Raw genomic sequence first — 22,158 nt, 5'->3', positions numbered from 1 at the left:
GGACACAGCAGGTGCCTTGAGGGCTCCTCTGGGGTTTTCCATCTTAAATGGGGTATAGAGGGGACTTCTGGGGCAGGTGGTCTCTGGAATGTCCATGCTTACAAGCCACCGGGACACAGTGGCCAACTGGGTGTCAGCTGTGCAGCCTGTCCCCCTGACAGGCCAGGCCTGAGCAGTCCCCTCCTTTCTTTGGCTCCATTAATGCTTCCTGTTTGAGGGGCAAGGGTGGAGGTTGAGCCATGAAAATATGGATAAATACAGCTTGAAGGGATGCGGAGAAGAACAATAAAATCTCCTCCTTATTTGAGGGGAAAGAAAAACAGTGCTTCCCACACACCCACTTGCCTGAAGGGCTCAGGGTCCAGGGCTCCCTCCCACCCCCCACAAAGGCTGTCCTCATCCTGTCGCAGTGGCTCACGCCTGTAATCCCAGCACTTTGGGAGGCCGAGGCGGGTGGATCACCTGAAGTCAGGAGTTTGAGATCAGCCTGACCAACAAGGTGAAACCCTGTTTCCACTAAAAATACAAAAATTAGCCAGGCGTGGTGGCAGATGCCTGTAGTCCCAGCTACTCAGGAGGCTGAGACAGGAGAATTGCTTGAACTCAGGAGGTGGAGACTGCAGTGAGTGGAGATTGCGCCTCTGCACTCCAGCCTGGGCAATGGAGCGAGACTCTGTCTCAATAAAAAAAAAAAGAAAAGGCCAGGCGTGGTGGCTCACGCCTGTAATCCCAGCACTTTGGGAGGCTGAGGCAGGTGGATCATGGGGTCAGGAGAAAGAGACCATCCTGGCTAACATGGTGAAACTCCGTCTCTACTAAAAATACAAAAAATTAGCCGGGCGTGGAGGCAGGTGCCTGTAGTCCCAGCTACTCGGGAGGCTGAGGCAGGAGAATGGTGTGGACATGGGAGGCGGAGCTTGCAGTGTGCCAAGATCGCGCCACTGCACTCCAGCCTGGGCGACAAAGCGAGACTCTGTCTCAAAAAAAAAAAATAAAGAAAAAGAGAAAAAAGAAAAAACTGTCCTCCTAGAGAAGCTGATAGAGAGGGCAGAGAGGAAACCTGCTCCAAAGTTAAGGGAGGGAGGGCCGGGCGCGGTGGCTCATGCCTGTAATCCCAACACTTTGAGAGGCCGAGGTGGGCAAATCACGAGGTTAGGAGATGGAGATCATCCTGGCCAACATGGTGAAACCCCGTCTCTACTAAAAATACAAAAATTAGCTGGGCACGGTGGCCTGTGCCTGTAATCTCAGCTACTCGGTAGGCCGAGGCAGAAGAATTGCTTGAACCAGGGAGTAGGAGGTTGCAGTGAGCCGAGATCGCGCCACTGTACTCCAGCCTGGCAACATAGCGAGACTCTGTCTCAAAAAAAAAAAAAAAAAAAAGTTAAGGGAAGGAGACAGTGAGAACTCCCAAGAACCACCTTGTAATGGAGCTACTCATGATTACACAATGTCCTGAAAGTCGTAAAATGTATAGCTGCTTACATCTGAGCGCACCTCCCACACAGCTGGCACTTGGCTAAGCCTTTAATTTACTTTATCTCTTTGAAGATAGGAGACGAAGGTGGTCAAGGGCTCAAACTACAATCAGAGAACCGGCTACGGCTCCAGTATGGCAGGAATTGTGTGGCCTTGGGCAAGTTTCTCAACCTCTCTGAGCTCAAGTTTCTTCATCTCCTGTGTCTTACCCTAAACCCCACCATATTAATCACACTGTCCCCTGGCTCCACCTCCACTCCCTGGACTCACAGGGAGGAGGCAGGAGGTCAAAGGGGTGGTAGGCCAGGCAGCATTGTTCCAGGTAGAAGCCCCCTGGCCAGGGATGGATCCTGGAGGATGCAGGATCCTAGACTGGCCTGAGGCCACCTCCCAACCCCTGAAACAAATGAAGAAAAAGAGCCCCTGAGTGAGAAGCAGAACTGGGATGGATCACAGGGCTCAGGACTCCTGGTCCAGTGCTCCCTCTACAGCAGCACCCTCAGGGAGTCTGTGCGTTTCAGGTACAGACAACAGGAAACCAGAGAGTTTTCCCCTCGTGGCTTTACCACCAGCATATCCAGAATGAGAAAACCTATAGAAACAGAAAGCAGATTGGTGGCTGCCAGGCGAGGGAAGGAGGGAATGGGGAGTAAATGCTTAATGGGTATGGGGTTTCCTTTCGGAGTGATAATGTTTGAAACTAGAAGTGGCAGTTGCACACATCATGAATATGTACTAAATGCCACTGAGTTGTTCACATTTTTGTTTTGTTTTGTTTTTTTTGTTTGAGATGGAGTCTTGTTCTGTTGTTAGGCTGGAGTGCGGTGACACAATCTTGGCTCACTGCAATCTCCGCCACCTGGATTCAAGCGATTCTCCTGCCTTAGCCTCCTGAGTAGCTGGGACTACAGGCACGTGCCACCATGCCCTGCTAATTTTTTGTAGTTTTAGTAGAGACAGGGTTTCACCACATTGGCCAGGATGATCTCCATCCCCCCACCTCGTGATCTACCCGCCTCAGCCTCCTGAAGTGCTGGGATTACAGGCATGGGCCACTGAGACCAGTTTTTTGTTTTGTTTTGTTTTGTTTTTTTTGAGGCAAGGTCTCACTGTCACGCAGGATGGAGTGCAGTGACGCAATCACGGCTCACTGTATCCTTGACCTCCTGAGTTTAAGCAATCCTTCCACCTCAGCTTCCTGAGTAGCTGGGACTACAGATGTGTACCAACACACCTGTTTTGTTTGTTTGCCTGTTTTTTGGTAGAGACTGGGTCTCACCATGTTGCCAGGCTGGTCTCAAACTCTTGGGCTCAAGCAATCTTCCCACTTGGACCTCTCAAAGTGCTGGGATAACAGGTGTGAGCCACCACCTATAATCGCTCGTAAGTCTCAGAGAAGTCCTTCCGCTGGAATTTGTTCACTTTTCCAGTCCTTCCGCTGGAATTTGTTCACTTTTTTCTTTTCTTTTTTTTTGAAAAGGAGTCTCGCTCTGTTGCCCAGGTTGGAGTGCAGTGGTGCGATCACAGCTCACTGCAACCTCTGCCTCCTGGATTCAAGAGAGTCTCCTGCCTCAGCCACCTAAGTAGCTGGGATTACAGGTGCATGCCACCACGCCCAACTAATTTTTTTTCTTTTTTTCTTTCTTTTTTTTTTTTTTTTTTTTGAGATGGAGTCTCACTCTGTCGCCCAGGTTGGAGTGCAGTGGTGCCATCTCGGCTCACTGCAACCTCCGCCTCCCGGGTTCAAGTGATTCTCCTGCCTCAGCCTCCTGAGTAGCTGGGATTACAGGCGCATGCCACCACGCCCAACTAATTTTTTTTCTTTCCTTTTTTTTTTTTTTTTGAGATGGAGTCTCACTCTGTCGCCCAGGTTGGAGTGCAGTGGTGCCATCTCGGCTCACTGCAACCTCCGCCTCCCGGGTTCAAGTGATTCTCCTGCCTCAGCCTCCTGAGTAGCTGGGATTACAGGTGCCCACCACCACGCCCAGCTAATTTTTATATTTTTAGTAGAGACAGGATTTCACTATGTTGGTTAGGCTGGTCTCAAACTCCTGACCTCGTGATCTACCGCCTCGGCCTCCCAAAGTGCTGGGATTACAGCCGTAAGCCAGCGTGCCCGACCTAATTTTTATATTTTTTAGTAGAGATGGGGTTTCACCCTGTTGGCCAGGCTGGTGTCGAACTCCTGACCTCAGGTGATCCGCCCACCTCAGCCTCCCAAAGTGCTGGGATTACAGGCATGAGCCACTCACGCCTGGCCTTTGTTCACTTTCAAAGGGTTGATTTCTTGGCATGTAAATTTCACTTCAAGAATGAAAAATAGGCTGGGTGCAGTGGCTCAGGCCTGTAATCCTGGCACTTTTGGGAGGCTGAGATGGGCGGATCACCTGAGGTCAGGAGTTTTTGAGACCAGCCTGGCCAACAAGGTGAAACTCCGTCTCTACTAAAAATATAAAAATTAGCTGGGCATGGTGGCGGGCACCTATACTCAGCTACCTGGGAGGCTGAGGCAGGAGAATTGCTTGAACCTGGGAAGCAAAGGTTGCAGTGAGCCGAGATTGCGCCATTGCACTCCAGCCTGGGCAACAAGAGTGAAACTGCGTCTCAAAACCCAAACAACAAACAAAAAAAGAATGAAAAATAGGCTGGGCGCGGTGGCTCATGCCTATAATCCAAGCACTTTGGGAGGCAGATCACCTGAGGTCAGAAGTGTTCGAGACCAGCCTGGCCAACAGGGTGAAAACCCGTCTCTACTAAAAATACAAAAATAAGCTGGGCATTGTGGCAGGCGCCTGTAATCCCAGCTACTCCGGAGGCTGAGGCAGGAGAATTGCTCGAACTCAGGCGGGGCAGAGGTTGCAGTGAGCTGAGATCGCACCACTGCACTCCAGCCTGAGCAACAGTGAGACTCTGTCTCCAAAAAAAAAAAAAAAGAAAGAAAGAAAAAAGAAAAATAATGGTACCAGTAGCTAAGAGTGGACAAGTGCTAAAGGGGTAGGGAGGTAACAGGAAGGGCTGAGGGCTGGGAGAGGGGAAGACTTGGCAGAAACAGGTAAGGTTGAGGTGGTGGAAAGGTTCGAGGGAGGCTGCAGGTGAAGGTAGTCTGGAGGAAGCTGACTTTGATCCCTTGGCCAGCAGGGGAGAAGCAGAAGGAGCGGGATTCAGGGAAGGCCCTTGTAGCCTCTGGGCTGTTTGCTTCCTCTCTGACTGGAAGGTCCTGGTGGGGGGGGGTAGGGCCTGCATCCTTTGAGCTGTTTCACTTTCAAAGTGGCATCACAGGTGGATGGTTCTTTTAAAAACCCTGGCACCAATGGAATGAAATGGAACACGTAGGCAGCAGGAAGATTCACTGCCGCCCACACCAGGGAAGTGAGGCTGGCACTGGGCTACGTGTGTGCCACCTCCAGGCGGCCAGGAGACTCCCCAGGGCAGAGAGGGCCTGGCCAGCACCCATGACAGCTTCAGCACTTGCAGAGGGCAGCACCCCCTGGGGCCTGGGGTGGGGGAAGGGATTGGGTGAGCACCATGGGCTCCTTTGTCAGACCCAGGAAGGAGAAGTGGGGGCAGCTACCGGAAGTAGGGGGATGAGAAGCTCCCTCCGGAATGTATGCCCCCCTCTCCCCTCCCCTTCCCTCCCCTCTCCTCCCCACATGCACAGCCCCTGCACATGCTCAGTGTGCCCATGAATTGGGTTGGTTGGGGGAGGGCACTAACTGGCACCCCCACTTAAAGGGCCAGTGCCACACTTGCCTGTTCCCAACAGGGGCAATGGGACCTGGCCACCTTTCCCCCCAATACCGTTACTTCCCTTTGGACCCCCTTCCCCACTCCCTGGCAGCTTCCTCCTGCTCCACCTCACCAACCTCTGCCCACCCCTCTCCCTCATTCCCTGACCCTACTGCAGGCAGGGTCTGTCCACTGGGCACAGGAGTTTCCACCTGGGGTCAGGGAGTTCCTGCCGGGGAAGAAAAAGGGATCCTAAGCCAGGCTGGGCAGGGGTGGTGGGAGGGTGGTGGGAAGCTTCAACAGTCACTCCCGTGAAACATCTGTTCTCTGCACTTCCCTCCCCCGGCCCAATTGACCAAGAGGGTCCCAGAAAGCACAGGGCGTGAGGGCAGCTCTGGAAAGGCCCAGGGAGGCTGTGTCCAAGCCCAACTTCCCCAGTTAGGGCGTGTGATGTGGGGATAGGGGTGTCTCGTAAACTGGAGCTTCTACCATTGCAGTGGGCGGAGTGGAGGCCCAAGCTTCAAGACCAAGCAGCAGGTGTGGGAACAACTGGAAGCGGCAAAGGGGGCGGGGCACCAAGGGACTCAGGCCTGGCTCCCACCCACAGCTGAACCAGTTCTCTCCAGTGCTAAGCCCCAGCTCTGGCCCCACGACGATCTCCTCCCTGCACACCCCTTACCCAGGAATCAGGGAGCCAGACGGGGGGAGGGGCGGACAGGGACCCTCTTCACGGACGCCTCCCATTTGGGTTCAGGCCCTCCCACACTCCCGGCTCGGCTCGCATCCTCTCCTTTGTTCTCTTCTTGCCCCACCCGCCCTCCAGCAGGGTAAGGCGGGGGTGCGGGAATTAACCCACCGAGGTGCTGCCCTATTTGCGCCCTTCAGCCTTTTATGTGAAGGGGGATGTTGGGGGAGCAGCTGGTAGCTTTCCTCTCTCCAGGCTCCACAGCTTCTGGGCCAAGAAGGGCCAGACTCTTCACCTGCCCCTCCCTGGCACAACCAGCCCACAATGCGCCCCCAGCACCCTCACCCACACCCCTCCCCCGACACTCCAGCAGCCCTCTGGAATCTTCTCTCACCTTCTAGACACACACACACACACACACACACAGGCACCTCCGGGTAAACCACCTTTGTCCACCTTTGTCCCAGGCCTCCTCTCTCCCTCAGGCTCCATGCTGAAGAATGCAGCTGGGAGTCTGCCAGCAAATGCCAAGGGGCCTCTGGGTCCCAGGCTAGCACCCCACAGCACCCCACAGGGGCAGGCAGGCCTCCAGAGGCTCTCCTGGAATCCGAAAAGCCACTTCCTCGCTAAGCCTCCGGTTTCCCATCTGCAAAGTGGGGATGATCATTCCTGCTGCCCTTCCTGACTGAGCTGTCTGAGGACCCAGGGTTCTAGGGGCAGGTCTCCCAGGATGGAATTTTGCTTTCTCTTGAAACCCATGCGTTCCTAGAATCTGTTATGTGTTTCATTGTAGGAGGCTCTGGCCAGGCCTGGGTGTGGCAGGATAGAAATGAAAGTTGTCCTGGCAACACACAAGATTACATCAACATTTCCATCCCCAGCAGCTCCTGGGCTGAGCCTCATCTTGCCCAATGTGGCCTGTCAAGATGAGGGCCTGGAAGAGAAGCCAGGCTGGGCAGCCAGGCCTCTGCCCCTCCCCTTGCCTGGTGGCACAGCCAGCACTGGCTCACTGGTGAGTTGACTAATTTCCTCCACCACCACTAGTTATCCATGTTCATTGCTGCCTGACACCCAACACTAGCCTGCAAGGGCACCAGGAAGGGATGGAAGAGACAGGGTGCCTGGGGAAGGGTGGGTCTGAGTGTGAGGGGGTGAGTGAGCTTGTCTCAGAGCCCGACGCTGGCTAGTGGTATCTGCCTTACCCAGGCTGACCCAGCTGTCTCTGATGCACAGATAGGCGAGGGCCTCACACACTTCAGAGGGAATTCACACCCACATGATGAGGCTGAGAGGAGCAAGACGCACAGACGCATGGCAGGCACCAGGAGAGCCAGGCTGCTATGCTCTGCTGGGGATCCATGTGCTGTCCCCCTCTGTCTCTTGACTTTATTTTCCACCAGGAGAGCACCTCCCTTAGTACCCTTGGGAGGTAAGGGACAAACAAAAACACATGATGACTAACCTCAGGCCCAAGCCCCTGCTGAGAGGGGTCCCGGTTGGGGGCTGTCAAGAACAAGGAGGCACAAGGCACACAGAACCCATCTAGTACAGCCTTTAAACTGTGAGGAGAATACAGGAAGCTCAGCAGCAAACTCTGAAGGAACCCCTGGGCCTGGGTCTTCTCCAAAAACCCCCGTTCTCTCCTCTAGGGAAAGCTCACCACTCCTCACAGCGATCTTGAGCTTCAGTTTCTGGCTGAAACTGGGGGCTCCTGATGGAGTTCCCTCCCACCTAGAAAACCTTTGGTGCAGTCTGATTGCTCCAACACCCACAGAGCAGGATTCAGGTATCCTGGAGAACTTGGGAGGTCCCTATCCAGAGGTCTGCTGTCCTGCCAGGCGTGGGGCAGTGGGGACTGGGACCCCACTCAGACCTCGCTGGGGCAAATGTTTTGGTTCTCACAACAGCCCTAGGGAAATCAATCCTAGGCACTCCCATTTGGTCCCACCAAGACCATTTAATTTCTCTGTAAAGAGTAAGATGACACGAAAGAGCCAACTGTGGAAACGGTGGTGGGAGTCTGAACCCATTTAGCTGTTCTCAGGGGGCAAAGGGTGTTGACGGTGGTTTTCATCTGCCACCTGCCTCCTTGAGACCCAACTGGCCTGAGTGTGCACAAAATGGGACCTTCTCCTTGGGTCCACCAGGCTGGGAAGCACCCTTAGGTACCCGGCTCCTCATCACAGCGGCAGCCTTCTCGGTTCCACATCTGGTTCTCCTGCCGAAGCCGCTGGTTCTCAGTCCGGAGCCTCTCGACCTCGGCAGCCAGCTCCTCCACCTGGCGGCAGGACTGCTGGCCAGTACACGCCTGCAGCTGCTGCAGCCTCCTAGTCTCCTCCTCTGCCTGCGACAGCCGCTTCTCCAGCTCCAGGTAGTCTCGCACCAGCTCCTGCTTGCTGCGGCCCTGCAGGCTCTCCGTGTGGAAGCGCTCGTAAGTCTCAGAGAAGTCCTTCCGCTGGAATTCACCATGCGCTCGGCCCCGCCCATCACTGTCCCCGGCCTCACTCTCCCCACTGGAACCTGGGTGGGAGATCCCATGGGGCACATCCAAGTTGGGCTCCTCCGGGTCTCGGTCATTCATCAGGAACTGGGTGGTGTTGTAGGGGGCCACGGGCTGACCTTTGGCGAACATCTCCTCGCGGACCCGGGAGGCCCTCTGGCTCTGCCTCTCATCCCGCTGTTGTTTCTCAGCCCAGCTCAGCTCCAGGTAGGGTCGCCAGTGCCGTTTGCGCTTCGACGGCCGCCGACGGTGTTTCTTCCGGGCCAGCACAGCCTCCGCTGAGCAGCCCCCTGGGTTCTGGGTCCGGGGACTCCTACTGTTCCAGCCCAGGCCACCGACAGCCCCAGCAAGATCTTCATCCTCTGAGTGGCTCTCCATCCGGGGTGTCAGGGGCAGGGAACCACCAGAGTCATGAGGCCCAGGGGGTGTTTGGGGGCTCCCCAGGGCACCAGAGGTCTAAAGAGAGGGAGGAGGAAGAAGGATGGATCAGACAGCCTGTCCTTGGAGGTGGAACCCTTCCCTCTCTACCCAGTTTGAAGCCAACCTTCCCACACTCAGCTAACTTGGTCACTCTTAGCCCCACACCCTTTTGCAACCATTTGTTTACAAAGTGACCTGTCTACTGTCTGTCCCCCAGCCTTCCCCAAGTAAACTCATGGTGACAGCAGGAATTTTGCCTGTGTGTTTCACTCTGTAATTTCAATGCCTAGAATAATACCTGGCACTGAGTAGGAGTTCCATAAATACTGTCCAAATGAGTAAAGTAGGAGAAGAAGAAAACTGGGATAGAAGATGGATCTTGATGCATTTGCTTGATCAGAAGCCCAAATGCCACTGGCTCTTCCCTCTTCCCAGAAAGCCTGACTTTCAAACACAGCTGGCTTCATGGGCAGGTGACCTGTTAAGTTCCACAGAGGCCTCACACCTGGCTTCATGCTGTCCTTGTCTTAAACATATTATTTTTAAAAACCCTTATTTTATTTCATTTTTTGAGACGGAGTCTCCCTGTCACCCAGGCTGGAGTGCAGTGGCGCAATCTAAGCTCACTGCAACCTCTTCCTCCGGAATTCTCCAGCCTCAGCCTCCCGTGTAGCTGGGATCACAGGCATGTGCCACCACGCCCGGCTAATTTTTTGTATTTTTAGTAGAGTCAGGGTTTCATCATGTTGGCCAGCCTGGTCTCGAACTCCTGACCTCAGGTGATCCACCTGCCTTGGCCTCCCAAAGTGCTGAGATTACAGGAGTAAGCCACTGCGCACGGCCTAAAATAAGTTTTTTTTTTTTTTTTTTTTTTGAGACGGAGTCTCGCTCTGTCGCCCGGGCTGGAGTGCAGTGGCCGGATCTCAGCTCACTGCAAGCTCCGCCTCCCGGATTCAAGCCATTCTCCTGCCTCAGCCTCCCGAGTAGCTGGGACTATAGGCACCCCCCACCTCGCCCGGCTAGTTTTTTTTTTTTTTTGTATTTTTTAGTAGGGACGGGGTTTCACCGTGTTAGCCAGGATGGTCGAGATCTCCTGACCTCGTGATCCGCTGGTCTCGGCCTCCCAAAGTGCTGGGATTACAGGCTTGAGCCACCGCACCTGGCCGAAATAAGTTTTTTTTAGGCTCAGCGTGGTGGCTCAGGCCTGTAATCCCCAGCACTTTGGGAGGCCAAGGTGGGCAGATCACCTGAGGTCAGGAGTTTGAGTCCAGCCTGGCCAACATGGTGAAACCCTATGTCTACTAAAAATACAAAAATAAGCCAGGTGTGGTGGTGCATGCCTGTAATCCCTGCTACGCAGGAGGCTAAGGCTGGAGAATATGGGAGGCAGAAGTTGCAGTGAGCCAAGATTGTACCACTGCACTCCAGCCTGAGTAACAGAGCGGGACTCCATCTCAAAAACAAACAGGCCAGGTGAGGTGGCTTACGCCTGTAATCCCAGCACTTTGGGAGTCCGAGACAGGCAGATCACGAGGTCAGGAGATCGAGACTATCCTGGTTAACAAGGTGAAACCCCATCTCTACTAAAAATACAAAAAAATTAGCCAGGTGTGGTGGCGGGCGCCTGTAGTCCCAGCTACTCAGGAGGCTGAAGCAGGAGAATGGCGTGGACCCAGGAGGCGGAGTTTGCAATGAGCTGAGATTGCGCCACTGCACTCCAGCCTGGGCGACAGAGCGAGACTCCATCTCAAAAACAAACAAACGAAAAAGATCTTTTATTTTTAGAGACAAGGTCTTACTCTATTGCCCAGGCAGGAATGCAGTGGTGCAATAATAACTCCCTGCATCCTCAAACTCCTGGGCTCAAGCAATCCTCCTGCCTTAGCCTCCCAAGTAACTGGATCCATAGGCATGCACCACCACACCCGGCCACTATCTTTAACTTTTTAATAAGTTTTGAATAAGGTGCCCTTTTGCACTAGGCCCCACAAATTATGTAGCTGATCTTGCTTCCAGCTACTTGCATGGCTGACTTTTTCTTCATCTTTTTTTTGTGTGTGTGTGTGTGGGACAGTCTCACTTTGTTGCCCAGGCTGGAATGCAGTGGTGCCATTTCGGCTCACTGCAACCTCCGCCTCCCCGGTTCAAGCGATTCTCCTGCCTCAGCCTCCTGAGTAGCTGGGACTACAGGTGTGCACCACCATGCCAGGCTAATTTTTGTATTTTTAGTACAGATGGGGTTTCACCCTGTTGGCCAGGCTGGTCTGGAACTCCTGACCTCAAGTAACCTGCCCACCTCGGCCTCCCAAAGTGCTGGGATTATAGGCGTGAGCCACCACACCTGGGCTTTTTTTTTTTTTTTTTTTTTTTTGAGACAAGAGTCTCGCTCTGTTGCCCAGGCTAGAGTGCAGTGGCCCGATCTTAGCTCACTGCAACCTCCACCTTTCAGGTTCAAGTGATTCTCCTGCCTCAGCCTCCGGAGTAGCTGGGATTACAGGCATCCACCACCATGCCCAGCTAACTTTTTGTATTTTCAGTAGAGACAGTGTTTCACCATGTTGGCCAGGCTGGTCTCAAACTCCTGACGTCAAGTGATCCACCTGCCTCAGCCTCCCAAAGTACCAGGATTACAGGCGTTAGCCACTGCCCCCAGCCACCTTTTTTTAACCTTTTAGAGCTTAGTTCCAATGTCACTTCCTCAGGGAGCCCCTCCTTGACCACCCTACCTAAAGTAGACTCCCCATCTCCCCTCCCTAGTGATTCTATCATGTCACGCAGTTAGCACATAGCATTTAGCATATGGCCATTTAACATCTGTCTTCCTCATGTAAGAATGCATCTTGGCTGTCTGTCCAAGTCACCACTATATTCCTATGCATAGCACAAGGGCAGTGCTCAGTAAATATCTGTTAAGTGGCCTAAAGCTTATAAGATAGGGAGATCCAAAAGATATTGGGAAATAAGACTTACAGACGAGCATGGTGGCTCATGCTGGTAATCCTAGCACTTTGGGAGGCCGAGGCAGGTGGATTGCTCAAGCCCAGGAGTTCAAGACCAGCCTGGGCAACATGGCGAAACACCATCTCTACCAAAAATTACAAAAAATTAGCCAGGCATGGTGGTGAGCACCTGTAATCCCAGCTACTTAGGAGGCTGAAGTGGGAGGTTGAGGCTGCGGTGAGCTGTGATCACGCCACTGCACTCCAGCCTGAGTGACAGAGTTGGAGTCTCAAAAAATAAGTAAATAAAATAAAAATAATAATTTTAAAAAACAGAAAAATAAGACTCCTCTCTCTATCCTTCTGGCATAAAGAAGATGTAGCAGGTCGGTCATGGTGGCTCATGCCTGTAATCTCAGCACTTTGGGAGGCCGAGGCTGGTAGATCACCTGAGGTCAGGAGTTCGAGACCAGCCTGGCCAATATGGCGAAACCCCATCTCTACTAAAAATACAAAAAAATTGGCCGGGCATGGTGGTGGGCACCTGTAATCACAGCTACTCGGGACGCTGAGGCAGGAGAATCGCTTGAACCTGGGAGGCGGAGGATGTAGTGAGGCGAGATCATGCCACTGCACTCCAGCCTGGGCAACAGAGTAAGACTCTGTCTCAAAAAATAAAATTAGGCCGGGCGCGGTGGCTCACGCCTGTAATCCCAGCACTTTGGGAGGCAGAGGCGAGTGGATCACTTGAGGTCAGGAAATCGAGACCAGCCTGGCCAACATGATGAAATCCCATCTCTACTAAAAATACAAAAATTAGCCTAGCGTGATGGCGGGCACCTGTAGTCCCAGCTACTCGGGAGGCTGAGGCAAGAGAATCACTTGAACCCAGGAAGCGGAGCTTGCAGTGAGCCGAGATCGCGCCACTGCACTCCAGCCTGGGCGACAGAGCGAGACTGTCTCAGAAAAAATAAATTAAATTAAATTAAAAAATAAAATAAAATGATGGAACATATTTATTCCAGGCAGAAGTTGGTAGTTGGCATCACTCTCCAAAATGAATGGCAGGAAAGAGGTCCTCTCCAAGGAGAGGGAGGGTCGGCCTCCAGTCTGCAGTGAGAGAGTTCCAGAACTTATCTAAGAGGTAGAAAGGTTCTGTCAAGACAGTATAGGCTCAGGGCATCTGTTTATCTCTGTTGTGGGAAGGGTGGGAGTACTGGGTGTGGGAGATGGGAAATGAATTGCTCTAAGTCTGTGGTTTGGGCAATTTCTAATAATAACTACTACCACTGGTATGGTGTTGAATAATATGCAGTGCAGTTCAGAGACATGTGAGCATGGGTCCATGCACACAGGGTGTGTACTGAGGAATGTAGTGTATGCGCAGCCCTTAAGAGCCAGGCATGTGTCATGTGTATTCTGCAGACCTTGAAGAGAATTTCAGGGAAAAGAAGGTATGTCAGGCTGTGTATGTGTATGGGGTATGTAGGTATGTGGAGTTTGTTGTGTTACTTCACCTGCAGGGAGATCACTAAATATAAGCAATAGCCCTTGTCTCCACCAGTGGCTTGGGCCAAATGAGATAGAGCTGTCGCCCCACCTGGGACAGGCAAGGCCCCTGAGATGCCAAGGCAGGGTGGCTTGTTGGTGTGCACAATCAGTCACATGTTCCCAGCCCTCAGTAAAAGTGCCCTGTTGATCCTCCACCCTCACCCAAGCAAACCCAGCCCCCTAGCCCTACCTACTGCCTCCCTCCTGAAGACTTGGCCCGCTACCACCATGACCACTACTGTAGATAAGCTGTGTGACCTGGCTGAACATTGTAGCCCTGACACGTCATGAATTCCAAATTCAGTCAATCCAGAAAACACGGAATAGGCTAGGCAGCGTGGGTCAGAAGCTCTCTGACCCCTGTCCTAAGCTCCCTGCTCATCTATAGGGAGGCATGGACTAAGGAAGAATGGGTAAGGGCAGGTAGTGAGAGAACACAGGCTGAACAAGCATGGGTTCCTGTTGCCAAGTTGGAAAGTGGCATCCTCTGAGGGTCTGATACAATCTTTCTCTCTCCTCTTTTGCAGGTTATATCCTAACCCCCTACCTCCATTCCAAATTATTTTATTGAGACAGTGTGACTTCATCACTCAGGCTGGGGTGCAGTGGCGTGATCTCAGCTCACTGCAACCTCTGCCTCCTGGGTTCAAGTGATTCTCATGCCTCAGCCTCCCAAGCAGCTGGGATTACAGGCATGCACCACCACACTGGGCTACACTGGGCTAATTTCAGGGTTTTTTTTTTTTTTTTTTTGAGATGGAGTCTCACTCTGTTGCCCAGGCTGGAGTGCAGGGGTGTGATCTCGGCTCATTGCAACCTCTGCCTCCCAGTTTCAAGCGATTCTCCTGCCTCAGCCTCCTGAGTAGCTGGGATTACAGGCACCCGCCACCCATGCCCAGCTAATTTTTTTGTATTTTTAGTAGAGACGGGGTTTCCTCATGTTAGCCAGGCTGGTCTCGAACTGTTTTTTTTTTTTTTTTTTTTGAAGACGGAGTTTCCCTCTTGTTGCCCAAGCTGGACTGCAGTGGTGCAAATTCTGCTCACAGCAACCTCCGCCTCCCAGGTTCAAGCGATTCTCCTGCCTCAGTCTCCCAAGTAGCTGGGATTACAGGCATGCGCCACCACACCTGGCTAATTTTGTATTTTTAGTAGAGATGGGGTTTCTTCATGTTGGTCAGGCTAGTCTCAAACTCCTGACCTCAAGTGATCTGCCCACCTCGGCTTCCCAAAGTGCTGGGATTACAGGCGTGAGCCACTGCACCCAGCTTCGAGCTCTTTTCTTTCTTTTTTTTTTTTTTGAGAGAGTTTTGCTCTTGTTGCCCAGGCTGGAGTGCAATGGCACGATCTCAGCTCACTGCAACCTCTACTTCACAGGTTCAAGTGATTCTTCTGCTTCAGCCTCCTGAGTAGCTGGGATTACAGCCGCCCATCATTACGCCCATCTAATTTCTGTATTTTTAGCAGAGACAGGGTTTCACCATGTTGGCCAGGCTGGTCTTGACCTCTCGACCTCAGATGATCTACCTGCCTCAGCCTCCAAAAGTGCTAGGATTACAGGCATGAGCCACGGCGCCTGGCCTGTTTTTTTTTTTTTTGTTTTTCTTTTTTGAGATGGAGTGTCACTCTGTCGCCCAGGCTAAAGTGCAGTGGTGTGATCTCAGCTCACTGCAACCTCTGCATCCTGGGTTCAAGTGATTCTCATGCCTCAGCCTCCTGAGTAGCTGGTATTACAGGCATGTGCCACCCTGCCCAGTTAATTTTTGTATTTTTACTAGAGATGAGGTTTCACCATGTTGGCCAGGCTGGTCTTGAACTCCTGGTCTCAAGTGAATTGCCTGCCTGGGTCTATTCCAAATTATGAACCAAAAACTTTTCTTCCTGCTTCAGACTTGGTTCTTGGCCTGGACAAAACGCAAACATTCAACCCAGTCCCTCCATGCCCTCTTTGAACTTGAGGTCAAGGCAATGTTCTGTTGTCAGAAGGCCCTAAGTTTAAACCCTGGGTCTGTTGCTTGTAGACAGCATGATTCTGGAACAGGTATTTCAGGTCTCAGAACCTTAGCTTCTGGGAATTAGAAATACTTCCTACCTGAAAGGGTTACTAGGATTCTTTTTTTTTTTTTGAGACAGAGTCTCGCTCTGACGCCCAGGCTGGAGTGCAATTGCGAGATCTTGGCTCACTGCAACCTCTTCCCCCTGGGTTCCAGTGATTCTCCTGCCTCAAACTCCCAAGTAGCTGGGATTACAGGCACCCACCACCACCATGCCAGGCTAATTTTGCATTTTTAGTAGAGACAGGGTTTCGTCATGTTGGTTAGGCTGGTCTCGAACTCCTGACCTCAGGTGATCCACCCACCTAGGCCTCCCAAAGTGCTGGGACTACAGGTGTGAGCCACCGCACCCTGCCAGTTACTAAGATTTCATAAGCTAGCACAGACTGGGATTCCGGCCTATTGCCTAGTGGACTCATCAAAATACTGGTTTTCCAAATCTACCAACATATCTGAGACAAGAAGTTTGGATCTCAGCTGTGGGACCCATGCTTGGGGTACTCGGGTGGGCAGGAGGGCAGGGGCTTACCTTGGCCTCCTCCAGGGCTACTGGTGACTCTGCATTACAGGCGGTCTGGTTCGGAGTGGCCATCATCTTCCGTTCCAAATCTTTCAGCAGACACCTGGAACTAGTGACACCTGCTTTGAACAACATCAGAAACCCAAGTCCTGAAGGAACGTTCTCAGGAAGACTCTGGCTGTCCAGAATTGTTTGCCCAGGCAGCGGCAGCCATTTTGTACCCCAGCTCTTCATACCCTTATTCTCAAATGCAGGCCCCGAAGGCTGCCTCCACCACTGGTTTTCACACCTCCAGCCAGCAAGGGGCCAAATGGGATTCAGGGGCCGTTTTCCCTGTCCTGTTCCTCGGGTCTCTCACCAGGGTTCATGTCCTGTACTGTCCTCCTGGAAGTCATCGAGGCCCAGACTGGCAGCCAGGAAGCCGGGTGTAAGCTCTGTTTCCCCAACCACCAAAGGGGAAAAGGAGGACTGCCTGGGAAGGCTGGGAGTGCAGCGGAGCTGCTGCCGCCACGGGAGAACATGGAGCAAGCTCAGGAGTCCTTTCCCACTGTCTCCAGGGGCCTCAATCTTGATGCAGCCCTGCACCCCCAACCTTCTCCCCAGGCTGGGCTCCAAAGGCCAGAAGCACAGCTGGGACCTGGGCCAAGCCTAGTGCTGAGGCCTTTTCCTCTAAGGTCATGGCCTGCCTCCCTCCTTCCTCTCAGAAAGGGAAACAGGGGAAAGGGGAAAGAGGTCTTTGCGCTACATGCAGCTGAGCGGGAAACCCAACTGGGATAAGGATGGATTTCTTGGAAGAGGGGAGAGAGTCATGGAAAGAGGTTTTGCAAAAGTGGAACTGACCTATTCGCTGTCAAGGGCTATGCACACCACTACATCTCTGTGTCTTTCTGTGCGACTGCCTGTCGGTGCAATTCCCAACGCCTCAGCCCTACCTCTTGCTGCAGTTGCAGCAGCTGTGGTCAAGCCGCTCAGGCCACTAAGATGGGGGGAGGAGAAAGCCTGGACGCGCGGTGCCTGCTGGGGATTGTAGTTCTTTTAGCCTGAAAAGCGATCCAAGCGCCTGTCACGTCAACAGCCACACCCGAGACTCCAAAACCCATCTACCCTTGCGCGGGGACAGAACGCGCGTGCATCGCTGCCTTCTTTGATTGGTTAAGCCTTCTGCCAATATTCTCACTTTTGGCAACGATTAGCTGTGAGGAGGCACAACTGGACCCGCCTTCTCCGAACTCAGTTAAAGAGTTCATTGATGGCGTTAATCTTTACGGGGCAGAAAAGAGATCCGGCTAAGATGGGCGGGGCAGTATGCGCGGAGGGATCCTTGGCCTTTGAGGAAGGCGACGAGAAGATCGGCGGCCATCGCCGCCATTTTGGGCTGGGAGGAGGCAGCGGAGGGACTCGCTGCGCAGTGAGAGCACCCCGTGGGGGGTGGTCCGGGCGCGGGGAGAGGCCGGGCCGAGTGGGCTGCCTGAAGTGGCGGCGCCGGGAGAAGGCGGGAAGTGGGACCGGGGGCCAGGGAGGGTGAAGGTTGGAGTCTCCCCGGCCGAGCCCGGTCCTCAAAATGTCCCGGCAACCCCGCAGCCTCGCCTCTCACAGAGTGCGGGGTTCTTCGGTGATTACCGCGTGTTTCCCGAGACCCCAGCAGGGGAGAGGCTGGTGAAACGGCTCTCCTCTGCCGTCCTTCCACAGGGGCGCGGATCCTGAGGCCGAGCTCTGCCAACTTCCCTCCCCACCCCCATTCGGCCTGGGTATGGCGGCGAGGTCCCGCACAGAGGGACTCCCACTTCGACTGGAGAAGTGGGGGCGACGCCAGATTCCAGAGGCTGGCGCCGCGGGGGAGGGCGGAGGTCGCAGGTCTGGCCGCAAGTCGGCGTGGCAGTCAACTGGAGGCTCCGAGAGCGGAGATCCCAGTGCACCCACCTTACCTCGCTTACACCAAAGCTCCATCTCGCCGTCCGGGGTGCGAAAAACCACGGCCCTCTTAAACTACTGTAGCAACCACTAATTCCCCCTGGGACCAGCTAGATAGGGGCACGTGGAAACCTTCACGAGCCCGGTGCCTGAAGGTCTGAGGCTCTTGCCCTCAAGATCTCTCCCATTCAGCCCCGATTCTCCGGACACCCTGACCTAGCATGTCGCCAGCCTGTTGGTGAAAAGCCTGAAGTGTGCTGCCCTACTTCTCTTGAAGGTTTACACCAAAGGGATGAGGTTTTGTGCTTTACAGGCTTGGGGCACAAAGTCGGAGTCACTGCGGCTCCGAAATAGAAATGGAGTTGCCCATTTCGTATGCTTCATCAACATCTGCTTGCATTTTGAAATCCGAGTCTTAACTTTTACAAAACTTGTAGAGAAATGGCTGCCCTCCTAGAGGGAAAAACGAACTACAGTAATTCCAATTCCAATGTAATAATCTTCGTAAGGCTACAGAATCTTTCCAGTTTAAAGATTTTTTTTTTTTCCCCACGGACTAAACAAAATCAGAGTATTTTGTGTTCTACTGGTGCATTGTTACTAAGTAACCTCTACTTTGAAATTCCAAGTAATTGAAAGATCACTTTTGTAGATCCTAAATGCTACCAAAATAGAAATTGTAGTTTTTATCTACTTAATATATATAGCGTTTAAGAGATGAGGAGACCTGCTTTGAAAGAATAAACTCTTAACCTTACTGTATAGCTGTAGCAGCTTCTTAAATATTGAAGTTTGATGTGAAGTTCTTTTATTGAATTGCAGGTTAAACCATCTTATTTTCTACTGCTTGAAATCTAAATCCAGAGAGATTTGTGGCTCAAGGATATCTTCAAATAAAAGTTTTGTTGCTAAAGTGTCAGTTAAAATTATGGCTAGGTAGGTTCTGAAGTAGGAGAGGCTTTGACGTAGCAGGGTGACTGGCAGTGAATTTTGTGGGTACCTTGTGATGAGTGTCATTATCAGTTACAAATGGTCAAAACATGCCTAAGCCTTCAGCCTTACTAAAAGTTTTCCAAAACTTGGCCCAGCATGCTGGCTCACACCTGTGATCCCAGCTCTTTGGGAGGTGGAGGCGGGTGGATCACCTGAGGTCAGGAGTTTGAGACCAACCTGGCCAACATGGTGAAGCCCCTTCTCTACTAAAAATACAAAAGTAGCCGGGTGTGGTGGTGCGTGCCTGTAATCCCAGCTACTCGGGAGGCTGAGGCAGGAGAATCGCTTGAACCCAGAAGGCACTGTTTGCCGTGAGCCTCTCACCATTGCACTCCAGCCTGGGTGACAGAGCAAGACTCCATCTCAAAAGAAAAAAAAAAAAGTTTTCCAGAACTTAAGTTCTGCCCCTCCTATTAATAATTTTTCTTCAGGGCCGGGCGCGGTGGCTCAAGCCTGTAATCCCAGCACTTTGGGAGGCCGAGAAGGGCGCATCACGAGGTCAGGAGATCGAGACCATCCTGGCTAACACGGTGAAACCCCGTCTCTACTAAAAATACAAAAAACTAGCTGGGCGAGATGGCGGGCGCCTGTAGTCCCAGCTACTCCGGAGGCTGAGGCCGGAGAATGGCGTGAACCCGGGAGGCGGAGCTTGCAGTGAGCTGAGATCCGGCCACTGCACTCCAGCCTGGGCGACAGAGCGAGACTCCGTCTCAAAAAAAAATAATAATAATTTTTCTTCAGTTGGAGTGACAATTCCATAGCGTTAACTTTTTTCCCCTCTGTTCCCCAGATATCTTACAACTGGATCACAGAATAGGATCATCATTGACTAGGGTTCTCAATCCAAAACTGGAACCACTTACTCCTAACTGAAGCTTCAGTACACTTGATCCCTACTGTGGGTTGATTTTTTACCTACATATGGCATGTTGCCTCTACACTGATCAAGAGATGTGAGCTTTAAAAAGCTCACTAACTTGGTGGGACTTAAATAGTCATAGGAGCAGAAAAGGGTTTTAAAGATGATCTTTGTGAGGCTTCTGTCAAGAATTTAATGGGGGAGGATCCTAGACATTTGTGATTCATCCTCCATTATAAAGTAATCTAGTGAAACTTTTGAATGCTACTGAATGGCAAATACAGTACCAGCGGCAGAAATTTGTTATTCATTTGTAAATGAAAGTTACTATCCTTAAGGTTGACCCACAGGCTTTTCCATTCTTTGCTAAGAAAAATTGGGAATAGGCCAGGTGCAGTGACTCACGCCTGTAATCCCAGCACTTTGGGAGGCCAAGGCAGGAGGATCACAAAGTCAGGATTTGAGACCAGCCTTGCCAATATGTTGAAACCCTGTCTCAAAAAAAAAAAAAAAAAAAAGGCCGGGCGCGCTGGCTCAGGCTTGTAATCCCGGCACTTTGGGAGGCCAAGGCAGGCAGATCAGGAGGTCAAGAAATTGAGACCGTCCTGGCAAACATGGTAAAACCTGGTCCCTACGAAAAATACAAAAATTAGCTGAGTGTGGTGGTGCGCGCCTGTAGTCCCAGCTACTTGGGAGGCTGAGGCAGGAGAATCGCTTGAAATGGGGGAGGGGGCGCGTGGAGTGGAAGTTGCGGTGAGCCGAGATCACGTCACTGCACTCCAGCCTGGGCGACAGAGCTTGATTCCATCTCAAGAAAATAAAAGAAAAGAAAAAATTAGCCAGGCGCAGTGGTGGGCGCCTGTACTCCCAGCTATGAACCCGGGAGGCGGAGGGTCCAATAAGCTGAGATGGGGCCACTGCACTGTAGCCTGGGCCACAGAGTGAGACTCCGTCTCAAAAAAAAAAAAAAGAAAAGAAAAATTGGGAATAAAACCGGCATATTAATGGCCTCCTGGTTTATCTAAAGAAAACACAGGACTAAAGGACTGAAAATTAGGAACTCCAAGCTCTATTTCTGTGTGTGCTGCCATTGACTTGGTTGGCTTGGGCCAGAGGCCAAATACTGATGATGAGGCCAAGCTGGTCATTTTGTTGCTTAGTCTGTTGTTCATCTACTGTTCAACTAGACTTTCAACTTCCTCCTCAGCTCTCCCCTCTGAGATGAGTTGTGTTATGCTTTTATGACAAATTCTACAAACTCTTATGTTCTTTATGACAAATTCTACAAACTCTATGTTCATAAGTTTCCTCATTTGAAAATGGTATCAGTGCTGTCTCCCTCATAAATACCTAGAGGAGTAACTAGTCTTAAGTCGCTGTGTAAACACCTACTCCCTGTAACTTTGTTATATGAGAACTTCACAACGAATGCTTCAAAGATCATTGGGGCAGTTGGAAAGCCTGCCTTACCAAAGTGTGGCCTTAGTTGTCCATAGTACCACAAAAGAGCCATCCAAGTAGGCTGAATGAGGATCAGTCTCTCAGGGTGCCCACTGGTTGTTTCCATGAAGTCATGGATGCTCATTTTGCCTGATGGCCAAATCCTAGGGACCAGTGACTATGTGTAAGTAGGATTTATTGACAGAGGTAGGAGTTATTTAAAATTTTTCCTACTGCCTATATAATTGCAGAAAAGGACTAATTCTTTACAGTGATTCCCCCTCTTTGGGATGAAGATGCTTGCTTCTCTTTGGTTTCCGCAGTTAATCATTTTTTTTTTCTTTTTTCTTTTTTTTTTTTTTTTTTTGAGATGGAATCTTGCTCTGTCACCCAGGCTGGAGTGCAGTGGCGCAATCTTGGCCCACTGCAACCTCCGCCTCCTGAGTTCAAGGGATTCTCCTGCCTCAGCCTCCTGCGTTGCTGGGATTATAGGCACTTGCCACCATGCCTGGCTAATTTTTGTATTTGTATTTTATTTTATTATTTTTTATTATTTTTTTGAGACAGAGTCTCACTCTGTTGCCCAGGCTGGAGTGCAGTGGCATAATCTCAGCTCACTGCAACCTCTGCCTCACAGGTTCACGCCATTCTCCTGCCTGCCGAGTAGCTGGAACTACAGGTACCTGCCACCACACCCAGCTAATTTTTTGTATTTTTAGTAGAGACGAGGTTTCACCGTGTTAGCCAGGATGGTCTCGATCTCCTGACCTCGTGATCTGCCTGTCTCGGCCTCCCAAAGTGCTGGGATTACAGGCGTGAGCCACCGCGCCCAGCCTATTTTATTTTTTTTGAGATGGAGTTTCGCCTGGTTGCCAAGGCTGGAGCGCAATGGCGTGATCTCAGCTCACCACAACCTCCGCCTTCCAGGTTCGAGCGATTCTCCTGCCTTAGCCTCCTGAGGAGCTGGGATTATAGGCATGCGCCACCATGCCGGACTAGTTTTGTATTTTTAGCAGAGATGGGGTTTCTCCATGTTGGTCAGGCTGGTCTTGAACTCCCGACCTCAGATGATCCTCCCGCCTCG

General features: G+C 51.8%; 1 protein-coding gene and 2 long non-coding RNA genes across 8 annotated transcripts; 2 read left to right on the top strand and 1 right to left on the bottom strand.

The window, feature by feature from the left end:
- The first annotated feature begins 6,380 nt into the window (after positions 1–6,380).
- On the top strand, positions 6,381–9,061 carry LOC115894752. Its single transcript, XR_004054914.1, has 2 exons — positions 6,381–6,902; positions 7,540–9,061. It is a non-coding gene; the product is annotated as an uncharacterized LOC115894752 (long non-coding RNA).
- On the bottom strand, positions 7,823–18,570 carry HEXIM2 (HEXIM P-TEFb complex subunit 2). Of its 6 annotated transcripts, none has more exons than XM_010354024.2 (3): positions 17,797–18,570; positions 15,881–15,990; positions 7,823–8,846 (listed from the first exon to the last, which is right to left on the bottom strand). In XM_010354024.2, the coding sequence occupies exons 1-3, from the start codon at positions 17,816–17,818 to the stop codon at positions 8,052–8,054; spliced, it is 927 nt and encodes a 308-aa protein (XP_010352326.1). In that variant the 5' UTR covers positions 17,819–18,570; the 3' UTR covers positions 7,823–8,051. The 6 variants fall into 6 exon arrangements, with proteins under 6 accessions (XP_010352326.1, XP_030778604.1, XP_010352327.1 ...); XM_030922744.1 differs by having other exon boundaries at positions 15,881–15,980; positions 17,797–18,564; XM_010354025.2 differs by lacking the exon at positions 17,797–18,570 and adding an exon at positions 16,712–17,567.
- Positions 17,210–18,540, top strand: LOC104654740. The gene is made up of 2 exons (XR_746886.2): positions 17,210–17,279; positions 17,561–18,540. It is a non-coding gene; the product is annotated as an uncharacterized LOC104654740 (long non-coding RNA).
- Positions 18,571–22,158: the final 3,588 nt, after the last annotated feature.

This window comes from Rhinopithecus roxellana, chromosome 19 (genome assembly GCF_007565055.1).
Source record: "Rhinopithecus roxellana isolate Shanxi Qingling chromosome 19, ASM756505v1, whole genome shotgun sequence".
Taxonomy (NCBI): Eukaryota; Metazoa; Chordata; class Mammalia; order Primates; family Cercopithecidae; genus Rhinopithecus; species Rhinopithecus roxellana.
Note: the sequence above shows the minus strand (reverse complement) of the source record. Positions and strands in the feature narration are given on the sequence as shown.

Excerpts from the sequence above, each read along its gene's own strand:
- HEXIM2 (XM_030922741.1), bottom strand. The coding sequence starts at position 16,105 with ATGAAGAGCTGGGGTACAAAATGGCTGCCGCTGCCTGGGCAAACAATT. Across the intron at positions 8,847-15,880 it reads TAGCCCTGGAGGAGGCCAAG|ACCTCTGGTGCCCTGGGGAG; the intron begins GTAAGCCCCTGC and ends CCCTCTCTTTAG.